The sequence below is a fragment of the Guyanagaster necrorhizus genome, assembly GCF_019112545.1.
Source record: "Guyanagaster necrorhizus MCA 3950 unplaced genomic scaffold BT62scaffold_39, whole genome shotgun sequence".
NCBI lineage: Eukaryota > Fungi > Basidiomycota > Agaricomycetes > Agaricales > Physalacriaceae > Guyanagaster > Guyanagaster necrorhizus.
The window spans coordinates 180424-195814 of NW_025064918.1; the positions used below are offsets into that span (position 1 = coordinate 180424).

Genomic DNA, 15391 nt, shown 5'->3' on the forward strand with positions numbered 1-15391 from the left:
TATATATACTATTGAGCAAGGTATAGGAGTTCAATGGAAAAAGGATAAAGAATATACCTAGGTCGGTCGTCAGTGACGGCGTCGGGTATCCTGCGTCTAGTTCAACAGCATGTACCATGTTAAAGATAACAATGTTCAATGTTAGATGCTGCATGTATTAATCATCTTGCCCACAGCATCGCGGTATGATTGGATATGGTCTGAGAAAATCACTTCGTCGCATCAATTATAACCAGTGCACTGATGAAACCTCGAACAACGCGGGGCGGAATACATTTTATTGGAAGAAACATCAGCATCTAGAGAAGGAGATCGCAATGGAACAATACTATTGGCTCACGAAACATCCAAAGGTACTCTCTGCAAAACGTAAATTGCTAACATATGTTTATCCTTGAAAGCATAAGTTAGCAGGAAGCAAAGTATCAGCATCACGTAAAGTAAAAATAACAAAAGGGGCCAAGAATACACATCACATAGACCGGAGTCTATCCATCATGTCGCATCCAAGGGCGATCCACGACATCCTCATCCTCCCCAACACCAGCTAATGTCATCGCCTCCAACTTTCTGGTAAAGTCATTCATGTCCTCTTGCGCAGCCTCTCGGATAGCACAGTCATATCCCCCTCCTTCGTCCACATCATCATCGGGATCCCAAGAAATAGGCAATCCTCTCCATCCGCCGTGTTTGTAGACGTAGTTGAGGAATGACCTCCATAAGGGGTCAAGAGAGAGGACAGCCGGGTCCCCGATGATGACGAGTAATGCCTTCGCTCGAGTTACGGCCACTAGCAAGAACGAGGGTGAGCTCAGGAAGAAACAGAAGAGTGAAAGATTGCAAATTTTTTTTTACCATTAAACCGACGAGGGCTGGCAACAAATCCAAGAGTGTGGCGTAGATCGAATTCTACGAACTCTCTGCTACTTCTAACCGTCGATATGATAATAACTTTGCGCTCCTGCCGGTGAGTGAGAAAACCATCGTCAGCGCTGCAAAAAGAGTGAGAAAGAAACCATCGCCTCTCACTTGACCCTGAAACTCCTCTACACTGCCAACTTTGATGCCATCGTATCGACCCCTTAATATATTCCTGATCTTGAGGACTTGAGCATGGTATGGCGCAATCACCCCAATATCATCGTCGGCTAAAAGAAAAAATATTATTGAATGATTCAACCGATATGTCGCGGTACACGTACTGATGCGCAATTTCTTATCCTCGCGTAGCTCTTCAACTGTTTTCTTGACATCGAGGACCTCATCGATGTTAAAGAATGACGGAGACGAAGCTTCGCGATCATCCTTGCCCGCCATGGCGTGGAACACAATAGGGAATTTTTTCGCTTCGAGGTGCTTCGATCCAATGAAGGAAGTGATGATTTTGGGTTCGGCGCAGGGTTGCAGCTCCCCTTTGTAGAACCGCTCGTCCGGGAACTTGAGGATTGCGGGATGAGAGCGGAAATTCTGTACCAGTTTGACGACTCTAGAGAGATGGAGGCAAGGCAATCAGACCTATGGGTTACGAAACGAAAACAAAGAAATTATGACTGACGGGTGGCCTGCGCCATGATCCTCATCACCATATACATCCCTCTGCATCAGCCTCTCAATGTAGCCGATTTCTAAACCTAAATCTCTCGCCACTGGTGACCTGACGATAGGTCCAAGCTGCTTGGGATCGCCCGACAGGATAACGTTAGTCATGTTATCAGCCATAGTCTTCACCGCAATCATCGCCTCCGGCTCGGTAGCCTGTCCGGCCTCATCGATGAAAATATGGGTAAAATGTCCTCGCGGGATGCCGATACCGAAGAACACCGAAGCGGAAACGCAAGTCGAGACAATGACCTTGAGTTGGCGGACACGAGACAGAATGGGAACTGAGAAGTTACCCTCCTCGTTGACGTAGGTGAAAGGCTCAATCTCGTGTGTTACAGCTTTCTTCGGTCTGGATGGGGCGTAGAATCGAAAGAGCCTATCTTCTCCTATCATCGTAAGGCGAGACGTGATGAGATCTGCCGCCGAGTTACTTGGAGCACAAGCAAGAATACGAGCTTTGGGATTGGCGGAAAGAATCTGCCGAATTGCTTCTATCACAGTTACAGTTTTCCCCGTACCAGGGCTAGAGAATAGTCAAATGTCACTCTATGAGTTATATAGATATAAATAACTGACGGCCCAAAGATGATGAAGGGCACAGATCCCCCAGGTTGACGAAGGATGCAATCGACCGCCTGTCTTTGCCGCACGTTGGTACCGATCGGGTTGTTGAACGGCCTCCACGGGGATGCTCCGGCCGACTCCAGGACATGCTGTTCAGCGGGAAAGAGTAAACGTGCGGGAGCAAAGGCTGTTTCCAAGGCTTGATGTTGTCGTCTGAGAGGGTACCGGTTCAATTTGAAGCGGACAAGGAATCTATCCGCACTCGTCGCTGTGAAGGAACGATTGAAACAAAGCCCAACTTCCGCTTGATGGACGACATGAACGCAGCCCGAATACCAGTGACCTTCAGGTGCATCACTCTTTCGAACGAAGATACTGTCCCCTAATTTGCTTTAGCGACAAAGAGCAGAAAAGGCTATTAGAGTGAAATGTTAAAGCGAAAAACTGCTGCAGTATCGCCGACACGTACAAGTAGTATCTTCCGTGCTGTTTGAGTTTGGAATTGGGAATGTCGTAATGTTCTAAATCTTGGCTACAGAACGGGGGGCATCAGTGGTAAGGGCATTCCTAGCAGATGACAATACTAACCTCGACTTGAACTCTTCGGTCCAGATCAAATGCCGGAAATGTCTCCCATACGAAGCGCCCTCAATCGTAGGAGGCAGGAACATCTCCCTAAGTCGCTTCGCGACCTCCGAGACGGAGCCGGTCGCCAAGGTAGCATACAGGTTCTTGGGAATATCATACTTTGGAAGCTTGACAATGTAGAGAACAGCGCCAAGAGCTGGAGGCCTCTCTCCTTCGACGACTGTCGTCTCGGGATGGCGTGTCGTTCGCTTTCGGGGGACATACTGCGTTTTCGGTTGCAATGCCTTGTGAGCTGCCGAGTCGCCAACGATGATATGGATAGGTCGACAAATGATGAAACGGGTGTTTAGCTGCTGGTCTTCAAACACGAGCTCGAGCCTGTCATCTGCGCGTCCCGGAAATTTCTGGCACGCAGAAACGGTCACCGTTACAGATTGACTGTACTTGAGTTGGAATGCTCCAAGAGGTGCAACGGTGAATCTGTCATTAGAAAAGAAATGGATGAGAGAAAACTAAAAATAATTGCGTGGGAAACGAACGGAGAAAATGCCGATCGGGTTTTTGACGATGCCAACCCCACCGTCACAGAGAGTCGTGCATGGGGAACGGTGGTGCTGATAATAACGACGCTAGCTACACCTGCACTCGCTGCACGTGGATCGACAACATCGTAGTCGAGGTTCCCTTCGACCGTAACACCGTGTTTGTTTTCCTCAGCTTCTTCGAGAGCCGACGTATATTTGGTGAACTGTGTCCGCGCTCTGTGTTTTCTTCCAGCGATGTGAGACTTCCAAGCATTGTGAGGAATATGAATGTTGCAAGGTGGACAAAATTTGCAACCTGGAACCTCCTCGGGCGTTTGTGGTTGGACGCTAGGAGATACACCTTGTCGCTTGGCCGCTTTGAGATGACGCGAGCCACGAACGTGTGAATCCCAGCTAACCCGGCCCATTGTACTGTCGCAAATGCTACAGTAGCATATCGTAGGTACACCAGATGCAGCTACAAGATGCGCTTTGGAGGTCAAATGTGCGTCAAGATTTTGTTGAGTGGGAAACGTCCTTCGACATGGACTGCATACAAGAACATCATGTCTGAGACGACAAGAATCATCGTCACAGTGGCCTACCGAAAGAGTTTTGGGACAAAGGGCGACCATAGTGGTAGAAAGAAAGAAAGTGATGAAGGGACGAGAGACCGATCAATGTCTGCCTTTCCATGAACGGCACAATCGATCCGTTAAAATTTTGCAACAAGCGCCGAGCGCCAATTTCGTAATTCCGCGTAACGTTTCTTCTCTCCGGACGAGATTGCCACGCCACTGATGTGCTGGACAACTGTACCAGGTGGAAAGTCAAATATATTTAATTTTTTCTACTGGGTTAGTTATTTTCTGCCATAGTAAGAAATAATAAGCAAGTAATTACCTGACAAGGGAACAGTTCCCTCAAAGGCCATCATCTCAGTATCCAGTAGAAGCTGGAGTACCAGTGAACCCTACAATTTAGCAGGAGGGGTTCCCAGGTCCAGGGTACTGTGATCGGCATGCCGGCAAAGGCTGGGCAGTGTAACGGACGGGCCCGTTCTACTTCCTTTTTCATAACATAAACCCGGACTTTATTTGAACTATGCTTATCTATGCACTCCACTCTTATCTACGTATAAATACTTGGTCATGCCTAGAATTATGCCAGTCTTTCTTACCTTTTCCCCCCAAATCGAGATGTCTTCAACCTGGTCCTTGATTTGTCCTTGTGTGCTGCTACCGACTATCATCACTAACGTCACAGACAGTGTCCAGTTGATCGGTCGGGCTAGCTGTGAATGAGCTCATATCTGCCAAGCTGTCACATATGAGCTCACACCTGCCAGGAGATGGGTTTAGCCTACTGGGCCAGGCCAGCAAGCCTATTAGTCAGTAGATCACAGTGTTAGTCAGACACCAAGATCCAGAAAGTATAAATATTGATATGGGGATAGGGAAGGGAGGTTTCTGACCCTCTCCTCCCCCTGAAACACTACCAAGTGAACAGCAAGGGTTGTGTTAAGAACTTTGAGTTGTAGACTCAACTTGAACAGTATTGTGGTGACCAGGTCACTTTTTTTTGTGCAAGAACCCCAGAAAGCAACTGAAAGTTTGTGTCAGACAGTCAGAGTAGACCAGGAATAGTTCAGAACAGCTCAGTTTTGTGTATAAGTCACAACCAGGTGCACCATATCAGTCAAGAAACTGCATCAGGCAGACAATACAAGTTCAGAACCTGCACCAGGCAGACCATTTGAGATAGATTTTGTTGTGTTCAGTGACACAGACAACTTTGTCCCAGTAATTGCAATATATATCCTTGAATTACATTCTATTGCACCCTATTAATGTTACATTCTCTATATACTGAGAATCCAGGTGTTACCATTCCTCCCTTGAACCACATTGTGATTTGGTGGTGTGCATCTTGCACATTGTTGATTCATTTAGTGCCACTTCTCAGCATTTCACCACATTGATGGACCATGCCATGTAATTCTACCTACCTACCTACCTACAACAAGTGTCCCTATAGTTTGGACATTTCCCTACAGCTTCAGGACTTGATTCTTGCCAGATGACACAGAATACCATGAATGCTTTTTCTTGCAGATGCAATTAAACCTATCGAGACCTGCAAAAAAAGGAGGAAAAACCCTGATTAATCGTTGCAAGTGTCACAGGTGACAGGGCTAAGGATAGTTCTTCCAAACGGCGACTTTCGAGGTGACTGATGTGAGTTAATAGGCATGTCCTGAATAAAGCTACGCTGAAGAAAAATGTTCGGCTTACGCTACAAGTTGTGGTGTCCCTCCCCCACATCTCGAGCAGCACTCCAGCTACTTACTCTCACAATGTCAAAAGCGAAAAGATAAATTACAACCTACGACCAGTCTATGATATCAACTTGCTAACAGACCTATCGCCTTCATAGTTCTTTTTTAGCAGCTATTAAAAGACCAGTGAGCACCCCAGCGAACATCGGATGAACGAACATTTGCAACGGCGAATTCGAGATCAGCCGTCATGCCTCTGCCACGGTTCATCAAGAACCTCATCCTGAACACTAGTCGAAGCCATAGCCTCCATCTGCCGTGTAAGTTCATCCATCTCTGCTTGAGCCGCCTCACGCATGGCACGGTCGTATCCACCTGTCTCGTCGACATCTGCGTATGGGTCCCAAGATATAGGCAGCCCTCTCCAACCTCCGCGCTTGTAGACGTAGTTCAAGAACGAGCGCCAGAGCGGGTCCAGAGAAAGCACGGTGGGATCTCCTATTATGACAAGCAGAGCTTTCGCCCGTGTTACAGCAACTAAGAGAAAGGAAATATCATGAAGCAGGCAGCAGAAGAAGTGCTAATTAGACTGACCGTTGAACCTGCGTGGGTTCGCGACGAATCCTAGAGTGTGACGAAGATCGAACTCAATGAAGTCCTTGCTGCTTCTGGTGGTCGATATGATGATCACTGGACGTTCCTGATCAAAAATGATCAATACTTCCGCGCATAATAACAAGAGAACAAATCGTTAGCCTTACCTGGCCTTGGAACTCTTCAGCGCTCCCACTTTGGATTCCTTCAGCAACTCCCTTTAGCGTTTTCCGGATCCGGCGGACTTGAGCATGATAAGGCGCAATAACACCAATATCGTCAGCCGCTAAACAAACGAACCATTAGACATGAGCCAATATGGAAACAACGAGGACTGACTGAGCTTCAGCTTCGCATCTCCCAGGAGCTCCTCAACCGTGGTCTTGACCTGTGACACCTCGTCGATGTTGAAGAACGATGGGGAAGACGCCTCACGATCGTCCTTACCAGCCATAGCGTGGAACACGATGGGGAAATCCTTGGCCTCGAGATGGTCTGATCCGATAAAGACACCAACGCTATTAGGATCAGCACATGGCTGGAGATCTCCCTTGTAGAAGCGCTCGTTAGGAAACTTGAGTATTGCAGGATGCGAACGGAAGTTCTGGGTGAGCTTGACAACGCTGAAAAAAAAAAAAAAGAAAACATTAGAAAACGTTAGAAATGAACGGAAGAATAAGCCACAACTGACGATCGACCATGTCCCCCGACCTCATCGTAGATGTCTCTCCGCATCAGACGCTCGATATAGCTAGTATCCAGTCCGAGGTCCCGCGCGACAGCCGATCGGATGACTGGTCCAAGCTGTTTAGGATCTCCCGACAGCACGACATTCGTCTTATTATCCGCCATCATCTTCACTGCAATCATCGCCTCAGGCTCATTCGCCTGCCCCGCCTCATCAATGAAGATGTGCGTAAAATGCCCACGCTGTACCCCGATATTGAAGAACACCGCTGCAGATACACACGTTGTCACGATCACTTTGAATTGCTTGACCTTGTCGCTGTTTGGGATGGCATAATACTCTGACTTCATGAACGTGTATGGCTGGAGGTTATCGGGAACAGCAATCTTGGGTCGGGATGGGGCGTAAAAACGAAACAGTTTATCACTGCTTAATTCCATCAGTCGTTGAGCAATGAGATCGGCTGCCGAGTTACTCGGCGCGCAGGCAAGGATGCGGGCGTTAGGATTAGTGCGGAGGATTTGCAGGATGGCTTCCACCACTGTCACGGTTTTCCCGGTACCGGGGCTAGAATCACAGGTAGCGTAAGCTCCTTTCCTTCTAATTATCACAAAAGACGACACTCACGGGCCAAAGATTACGAACGGGACCGTCCCGGGTTTTTGGCGAAGAATGCAATCGACAGCTTGGCGCTGCCTTGCATTTGTGTCGATCAGAGGGTTGATGGCAGTCCATGGAAAGGCAGGAGCCGGCTGCAAGATGTGTGTCGCTAACGGTAGAAGTAGACGCCCTGGAGCGAAGGCCGTCTCTAGGGCTTGGTGCTGACGCCGAAGGGGAATCCGGTTCAACTTGAATCTGACGTGGAACCGATCCGACGGGGACGCTTTGAATTTCGGACTGAAGCGGAGCCCAACTTCTTCCAGTGTGACGGTGTGCACGCCTCCAGAGAACCAATGTCCCTCTGGAGCGTCCTTCTTTCGCACAAGAATGCTATCGCCTAGGAACAGTGAGCACTATATCATGACCATTCAGGGGTATGCGTACCAATCAACACGCTTGGACGTTTCTCGGCTAAGCCTGGGACTTTAAGACTAAAAGTTCACAAAAGTGAGTGTGTAGATGGAAGAAAACATGATGAGCACGTACCAGTCGTATTTATTACGAGGAGTAAGTGTAGCATCCTTGATATCATAACCGTGTAGGTCATGCCTAGAGCGTCGAAATCAGCCTGCAGTCCGCGAGAACAGAAAGAAACACCATACGATTGCTTGTGTTCCTCTACCCATAATAAGATCTGATAAAACCGTCCATATGAAGCACCGTCAATGCTCTGGGGTAAGTACAACTCCTTGACCTTCTTCGTAATTTCAGGTACGGTTCCCGAGGATATTGTGTCCAAGAGCGGCTTCGGGATGTCAGCGAAAGGTAAGGTGATCGAATAAGGAATGACTGTTAGCGCCGGAGGCCTCACGCCCTCCACAATCTGTAGCTCCGGGTGACGGGTTGTCCGTTCTGTAGGGATATAAGCAGATTTGGGCTTCAGGGCCTTGTGGTCGGCCTTGCTACCGACGATAAGGTAGATGGGGCGAGATATGATGAACTGCGTCCGAAGGGTAAGATCTTCAAAGATGAGATCTAGACGATCTTCCGCTCTGCCAACGTGATTCTGCTTAGCGGTGACTGTGAGGATAATCGTGCGAGCTAAACTCAACGCCGTATTGTTGACCGTGACCGTAAAACTAAGCAAAGAGGGAAAGCCGTCAGGTAGTTAAAGCCACGTTAACGTCAAGAACTTACGGAGTGGGAACGGTATTACCCCTTGAAGACGCGAGTCGTGTCTTGACGAGCTTGATGTTCGCATTCCGCACCGTTGTTTTGATTGGAACTGAAATCTTGACACCTTTCTGTGCAGACGATCGCCCGACGATCTTGAAGTCGAGGTCATCTTTGACGATCACTCCATGCTTGTCCTTCTCCGCTTCTTCCAACACCACAGAAAAGGACGCAAACTGCTCTTTGCTCTTGTGCTTCACAGTCGCGACATGTCGATTCCACGCCTGCTCGGGGATCTGCTTGTTACAAGAAGTGCAGAGCCTTTGGCCCGGAATAACCTCTGACTGCTGTGCCGGGATTTTGGGAGCAACACCTGCTCGTTTTGCTCGTCGTAAGTGGCCAGAGGATTGGATATGAGTAGTAAAAGAACGGTGACCCGAGATATGAATACTGCACAGATAGCAGAAAAACCAATTTGAGCCCTGCTTTTGGAGCGCATCCTTGTGTTCTTTCTGCGAGAGGTGATCGGTGTAGGCCTGAGTAGAGGGAAATACTAGTCGACATAAATCACATGTGGATACATTATGGTTCGCACGGCAAGTGACGACGTCGCACGAGCCTGTTGAGAGTAGTCGGTCGCAGATAACAGCCATGGCAGGGAAAGAATGGCAGATGAATAGAGGGTACTTGTCTAACCTTCGTTATTTAAAATCTTCGGCCTGATCCGTGCATCTATAAGCGCCGTGTGGGAATGACAAGAAGCCCTTTCCCACCATATTGATTCATTTGCTCCAGCCTCGAGGACAACACGCTTTAACGTAAATACCCAATCCGTCCCTCCATTTCTTGCGTTGCGCCCCTAAGAGCAAAGACTATTTTCCTTCAAGCGGAATGCAGCTCACGAGTCAGAAAGGGTTCGTATACCTATCAGAACACTTTATAACTCAACTAAGTCATCAAAGACGGTCAAGGTGGGCGCTTAAGACGACAGCGACGGTGTGTGATCATCACTGTTCGAAAAACCTGGTGACCAGAAATTTGACAAGAGTGGTGAAGACGTGAAATATGGAGGTAAATGAATCACGCCGAAGTCGCACTGGACTAACAGTATTCAGTTGGGAAAGCTGGGACGCGGAGCCTTCTCAGCCATTAAGGTCGAAGTCTTGCTACTTGCATCAGCCGGCACTAAAATGCTCGGACCGTTATGATGTCGAAAGCAAACGTATAAATTATGACAGCAAAGTCTACGAGAACAACTTGCTGACGGACGTGTTTCCTTCTTGGTTCTTCTTCAAAACCTGTCGGACAAACACAATTTAGCAACTCAACTCGCTGAAATGAATAAATACAAACCTTCGCCACAGCAAACTCAAAGTCCTCCTGAGTAACATGTTGCCGCCGTTCACGGAGGGCGTACATACCTGGAGAGTGTCAGTGTGAACGATTGCGAATGGAGAAACAAAAACCTACCAGCTTCCGTGCATATACCACGCACCTCTGCGCCTGAACACTGCCCCATTTTCTCTGCCAGTGCACGTAAGTTTATGCCACGTTGCAAGGACATCTACCTCAAGGTAAGCAAAATGCCGTGACGGAGGTGGGTCCAGCATCTCACCTTGCGGGAATGAATACGAAGAATAGCAACACGCGCCTCCGGTCCCGGAGGAGGGAATTCAATCTTTCGATCTATTCGACCTGGCCGGAGCAACGCAGGGTCAAGGATGTCTGAAGAGCCAGGTCAACACATAGCCGTGCCAATAGTGCGCATAACACACCTATCCGGTTAGTAGCCATAATAACCTTGATGTTCTTGGTCGACTCGAAGCCATCCAGCTGGTTCAACAGCTCCAACATCGTCCTCTGGACCTCCGAGTCTCCTCCACCGCTGCCACTATCCCCTCTGGAACTACCGATGGAATCGATCTCGTCCATGAAGATGATACTCGGCGCGTGCTCTCGGGCCATGACGAACAGCTCTCGCACCATCCGGCTACCCTCGCCAATATACTTCTGCACCAACTCGCTACCACTGACCCGGATGAACTTGCAGTCCGTATGATGCGCTACCGCTCGAGCCAGGAGGGTCTTACCCGTTCCTGGTGGACCATACAGGAGGACACCTTTCGGTTGTGCGATCCCCAGCGACTCGAACAACTCGGGATGCTTCACTGGGAGCTCGATGACTTCCTTAATCTCCTTGATCTGCTTGTCGAGACCGCCGACCATCTCGTATGTGCTGTCCGGGACCTTTTCAACCATCATGAGCGAAACCAGTGGGTCGACTTTATTGGGGAGGATTTTGTGGATGGTGTACGAGTCGCAGCGGAGAGCGATGCGGAGAGAAGCTTTGAGCTGGTTAACGTCGATTTCCGAGTCAATGTCGACGACTAGGTATCTCTGTGAGAGGGTGAAAAGGCAATAATGGGACGACAGCGTACTGTATTTGCCCTCCGGCTGCACCTTTACGAGGACCTTATTCTTGCCCATCACTTTCACCACCTCGCCCACGTAGCTACCTGGCTCATGCAACAGCTGCAACTCTTCGCGGAGGAGTCGTACTGCAAAAAAATTACCCATTAGCCCTCACAACTGTCACCGCAGGAAGTAGTATTCCTTACCTCGAGCATTGAGAGCATTTCGCTGTGCCTCTAACCGTCGCAGATTCTGGGTTTTCTGATTTATCGTCAGTTCAGCGGTCTCTATTTTGGCTTGGTAGTAGGGCTTGATACCCCCAGGGATCACTGCCGTCTTGGTGGCTACGGGCATTATTATCGAAGCAGGAAAAGGAAAGCTAGTGTGGACTTACGCGTCCCGTCACGTTTCTGTCACTTGGATCACGGTCACGATCTGATCCGGTATTCCGGCCCGAGAAAAAATAGCTTTGATTTTGGTTTCCTTTTCAGAGCCCTCAAAGTAAGGCCTTAGAGCGAAAGCTTACATACACGCAAATGCGGCAGTGTACCTTTATAATAATTCGCATCGTTCCAGCGTTACTGACACAAGGCGCAAACCGGCAATGCCAGTGCTCGATTCCGACTATTTGAGGGTGAGTGGTAAACCTTGCGTGGCAGCCTTGAGAACCGATGGAAAGATTATCACGTAGTACGGACACCTCTAATTGACTCTCCCATCTGGTTAAACTCCTTGAACCAAGCCATAAAGTCAGCACGGGGATACATTGATTGAGTGTATATCAATGAAGGCGTTCCCCTTGTAACAAGGCCTTCCTTCCCGTAGACACGAACTATACGGAGGTTTGGATACCAGTTGTTTCTTACATACCTCCGAGGGTACTCGAACTGTACAAGAGCGAAGACTGTGATCCATGAGACACAGGATCCCCTCAGAACGACTCAATGCATACCTTGCTTTCCCGGCTCAACCAACTGAGATAATTCTTCATTCTTACAAGGGTGAATACTGATTTTTCGGACTCGTTTACCTTCCCCTGCAGCAAGATACACTACGAGAGTGTTCTGTGGGAGACACAAGGGAAATACCTCATGTGGTGAGGTGAGGATGGTTATTTGTCGCGGCATAAGTCGCAGAGACTCCGAGAATGGACGCAACTGCTCAATAGTGTCACGCGCGACCAGCCCATCCCGGACCAGGATATCGCAAATACTTTTGTAGGCGTCACTGCCGGCGATGTATGGCAGGGATATGTACCAGGGAGCCCCCGAAGGATAACAGAAATCGCCGCCCCTATCGAACTCCCCCGGATCGCGGGTATTCGTTACACGAAACCGGACCTGCCCCAAAGTGGGCGGTAGGTCTGGATGTGTCCAATAGTACAGAAACCCCGCAGTATTATCCGGGAAGGTGATGTAGACGCTCTTCCCTTCCGCTTTCTTGCGTGCATAGTGAATATAAGATCTAATGCCGGGAAATGTGAAGACTTTTTGATTGGATATGTCGCGGAAGTCGCGGGGTGAAAGGGATCGAGGATCAAGCGTCACGAGGGGGGATTGTTTCGCATACTTCCATCCTGGTACATTGGAGAGGAATATGGCCGTGTGTCGGCGGTGTATGTAGGATAGATTGGGTCGTAGGGACGGCGAGCTGAATGGCGGCAGCTGGCTCCATGATCTGGCCAATTTACAGCTGAGCATTCCCTACTAGAAAAAAAAATCAAGAGAGTGTCACGAACTATTTAGTTTACGATATAATACCTCAGAGGCTTCACACTTTTCTCGTACTCGCGTCCAACCACGTTGAGGGTCACTCGTCAAGGGTTTGAAGGGTTTGATATGTGGCAGTGCCTCTGCTTGCTCTTGCTTGCGGGCATCCTCCACCAAAAAAATTTAATTGAAATTACTGATTCACAGCTCTCCCTCATACATTTTCCTTCTCCCCCTCTTCCCGACAGCGTGGACCTCAACATTTATCATGAAGTACATTGTCGTCTCGGGAGGTGTGATCAGCGGAATCGGGAAGGGCGTTATCGGTACAACGATCTTCATCGACTGCCTCGTTCTGCACTGAATCTGCTCTTTCCGGATAGCATCGTCGACGGGCCTCCTTCTCAAGACTCTTGGGCTCAAGGTAACCGCCATCAAGATAGATCCGTACATGAACATCGATGCTGGCACCATGCGACCGACGGAACACGGTGAGCCGGGGTCGCGATTTCCATATCATGCCGCTGACACCCTTTCCAGGTGAGGTATACGTTTTGAACGACGGCGGCGAGGTAGATCTGGATTTGGGGAACTACGAACGATATCTTGATATCACTCTTTCACGCGATAATAATATAACGACAGGCAAGATCTATAGAGAAGTCATAGAAAAGGAGGTAGGTGCGTCGATATGTCTTACCCTGTACGTTGTCTCACAGAACACGCCGCAGAGAAAAGGGGAGTACCTCGGAAAGACCGTGCAGATTGTACCCCACGTAACGAACGCGATTCAAGACTGGATTGAACGGGTATCCAAGATACCAGTCGACGACTCTGGAGAGGAGCCAGACGTATGCATTGTCGAAGTACGCGTCTTCCCTCGCGTACTATCTCGTTCTTATCGATCTATAGCTTGGTGGAACTGTTGGCGATATCGAGTCGGCCCCCTTCGTCGAAGCCATGCGGCAATTCCAATTCCGCGTTGGACACAAAAACTTTGCTCTCATTCACGTTTCGCTAGTGCCTGAGATGCATGGCGAACAGAAAACGAAACCTACACAGACAACAATTCATTCGTTGCGTGGTCTGGGTCTCCTAGCCGACCTCATTGCATGCCGGCTGCTTGCTTCGGAACCGCTTCTTCCCGCGACGAAGGAGAAGATATCGATGTTCTGTCATGTGGCTGCCGAACAAGTCTTCGGTGTACATAACGTCTCTTCGGTTTATCACGTCCCGCTTTTGTTGCAATCCCAAGGTATCCTGGACTACCTGCGAAAGCGGCTAGATATGGACAGTGTCAATATTACTCCCGACATGTTACAGCATGGCGTGTCGTTGGAGAAACGGTGGAGAGACCTGACTACAGGGCAAGAGCGGCTATTCGATAGTGTGCAAATCGTCCTCGTGGGCAAGTATACGGACCTCAAGGACTCTTACATGTCCGTTATCAAGGCCCTGGAACATTCGGCATTTCGGGTCCATCGGAAACTCATACTTACGGTGCGTCTTCGTCTTCTATCTTTCTAAAAGTAGTACGAACGTGCCTCTTACTCTCGTTATCTAGTGGGTTGAATCTTCGAATCTTGAGCCCGAGACGCAAGAATTGAATCCCGCAAAATACCATGATGCGTGGCGCGCGGTTGTCGGGGCAGGGTATGATGGTTTCTCCTGCACGGTTCGTTAGCTAACAGCTACGTAGGGGCATCCTTGTTCCTGGAGGTTTCGGCGAACGCGGAACTGAAGGCATGATGATGGCCATCAAGTACGCTCGAGAGCAACACATTCCCTTCCTCGGGATCTGTCTTGGTTTTCAATTGGCCGTCATAGAGTGGTCCCGTAATGTTTTAAACATTCCCGGTAAGCGTCGCTTAGTGGTTTCATCTGGCCTTCTCGTCTAATTCGTCCGAACAGAGGCTACCTCGGCTGAATTCAACAAGCAAACCAAGTTTCCCGCTGTTATCTTTATGCCGGAGATTTCGACGACGCATATGGGTGGGACTATGCGACTTGGTCTGCGGCCGACGGTCTTTGAACCTGGTACCGAAACCTGGTCCAAAATCCGCAAGCTCTACGGCAGTTCGGGAAAAATTTGGGAACGACACAGGCACAGGTATGAAGTAAACCCGGAATGGGTTGACAAACTTGTGTCGAGTGGTCTAGTTTTTAGCGGTAAAGACGAGAAGGGAGAACGGATGCAGATTTGCGAGCTTCCTGGTATGTTCCCCCCCCCTCCCCCCCATTTTCCGCTCCTGTTGCCAGGCCTCACTATTGTGGCAGATCATCCTTATTTCGTTGGACTGCAAGCGCATCCGGAGTTTTGTTCTCGACCTCTTAACCCGTCGCCTCCGTTCCTCGGTTTTGTGGCGGCGTCGTCTGGTCGTCATGTGCTGGTGGAGCAGTTGGCATTCCAGCAAGCGAATTTTAGGCCTCCTCATCCCGAGGAGTCGATGGTGGCTGAGGCTGCCCTTCGTCATGGGGCCCCGGCTGTCAATGGTGCGAACGGTGTTGCATAGATGAAGATATTTCCTCGGACTTGGAAAGAATTTTTTTTTTTTTTTTACTTCTTACACATCTACACATGTCTGCTATACATTTAAGTGCACGCCATCCATGTATCATTAGTAATGTCTGCTCTAACGCATTGTCCTACCTGTATCAG

The 15391-nt window shown here is 49.0% G+C and overlaps 5 protein-coding genes across 5 annotated transcripts; 1 reads left to right on the forward strand and 4 right to left on the reverse strand.

The window, feature by feature from the left end:
* Positions 1-488: 488 nt before the first annotated feature.
* On the reverse strand, positions 489-3913 carry BT62DRAFT_1011742 (RNA helicase; the record flags this gene model as incomplete). The annotated part of the gene is made up of 9 exons (XM_043177821.1): positions 489-790; positions 856-961; positions 1030-1148; positions 1203-1486; positions 1556-2125; positions 2179-2556; positions 2636-2698; positions 2755-3234; positions 3294-3913. The coding sequence occupies 9 exons, from the start codon at positions 3911-3913 to the stop codon at positions 489-491; spliced, it is 2922 nt and encodes a 973-aa protein (XP_043034818.1).
* Positions 3914-5493: 1580 nt separating this feature from the next.
* On the reverse strand, positions 5494-9307 carry BT62DRAFT_1080195 (P-loop containing nucleoside triphosphate hydrolase protein). The gene is made up of 10 exons (XM_043179563.1): positions 8636-9307; positions 8101-8577; positions 7985-8047; positions 7883-7929; positions 7466-7835; positions 6842-7405; positions 6490-6773; positions 6318-6436; positions 6151-6256; positions 5494-6093 (listed from the first exon to the last, which is right to left on the reverse strand). Exons 1-10 carry the CDS (start codon positions 9262-9264, stop codon positions 5798-5800), a joined length of 2955 nt encoding a protein of 984 aa, XP_043034819.1. The 5' UTR covers positions 9265-9307; the 3' UTR covers positions 5494-5797.
* A 281-nt stretch (positions 9308-9588) lies between these two features.
* On the reverse strand, positions 9589-11418 carry BT62DRAFT_974884 (26S proteasome regulatory complex, ATPase RPT6). Its single transcript, XM_043189174.1, has 7 exons — positions 11230-11418; positions 11050-11169; positions 10387-10998; positions 10227-10336; positions 10082-10175; positions 9965-10032; positions 9589-9909 (listed from the first exon to the last, which is right to left on the reverse strand). Exons 1-7 carry the CDS (start codon positions 11375-11377, stop codon positions 9856-9858), a joined length of 1206 nt encoding a protein of 401 aa, XP_043034820.1. The 5' UTR covers positions 11378-11418; the 3' UTR covers positions 9589-9855.
* An 83-nt stretch (positions 11419-11501) lies between these two features.
* Positions 11502-12859, reverse strand: BT62DRAFT_937240 (uncharacterized protein). Its single transcript, XM_043187280.1, has 3 exons — positions 12784-12859; positions 11976-12729; positions 11502-11927 (listed from the first exon to the last, which is right to left on the reverse strand). The coding sequence occupies exons 2-3, from the start codon at positions 12721-12723 to the stop codon at positions 11707-11709; spliced, it is 969 nt and encodes a 322-aa protein (XP_043034821.1). The 5' UTR covers positions 12724-12729; positions 12784-12859; the 3' UTR covers positions 11502-11706.
* Positions 12860-13000: 141 nt separating this feature from the next.
* On the forward strand, positions 13001-15245 carry BT62DRAFT_908570 (CTP synthase; the record flags this gene model as incomplete). The annotated part of the gene is made up of 9 exons (XM_043183713.1): positions 13001-13058; positions 13116-13223; positions 13273-13409; positions 13464-13598; positions 13645-14232; positions 14297-14385; positions 14432-14589; positions 14644-14946; positions 15010-15245. 9 exons carry the CDS (start codon positions 13001-13003, stop codon positions 15243-15245), a joined length of 1812 nt encoding a protein of 603 aa, XP_043034822.1.
* Between the last annotated feature and the right edge of the window lie 146 nt (positions 15246-15391).

Coding starts and splice junctions, on each gene's coding strand:
- BT62DRAFT_937240 (XM_043187280.1), bottom strand. CDS start 12,723: ATGCTCAGCTGTAAATTGGCCAGATCATGGAGCCAGCTGCCGCCATTC. Junction 11,928..11,975: donor GGTTGAGCCGGGAAAGCAAG/GTATGCATTGAG, acceptor CATGGATCACAG/TCTTCGCTCTTGTACAGTTC.
- BT62DRAFT_974884 (XM_043189174.1), bottom strand. CDS start 11,377: ATGCCCGTAGCCACCAAGACGGCAGTGATCCCTGGGGGTATCAAGCCC. Junction 11,170..11,229: donor AAATGCTCTCAATGCTCGAG/GTAAGGAATACT, acceptor ATTTTTTTGCAG/TACGACTCCTCCGCGAAGAG. Junction 10,999..11,049: donor GCAGCCGGAGGGCAAATACA/GTACGCTGTCGT, acceptor AGAGATACCTAG/TCGTCGACATTGACTCGGAA.
- BT62DRAFT_1080195 (XM_043179563.1), bottom strand. CDS start 9,264: ATGGCTGTTATCTGCGACCGACTACTCTCAACAGGCTCGTGCGACGTC. Junction 7,406..7,465: donor CCGTTCGTAATCTTTGGCCC/GTGAGTGTCGTC, acceptor CTGTGATTCTAG/CCCCGGTACCGGGAAAACCG. Junction 6,774..6,841: donor GTCGGGGGACATGGTCGATC/GTCAGTTGTGGC, acceptor TTTTTTTTTCAG/CGTTGTCAAGCTCACCCAGA.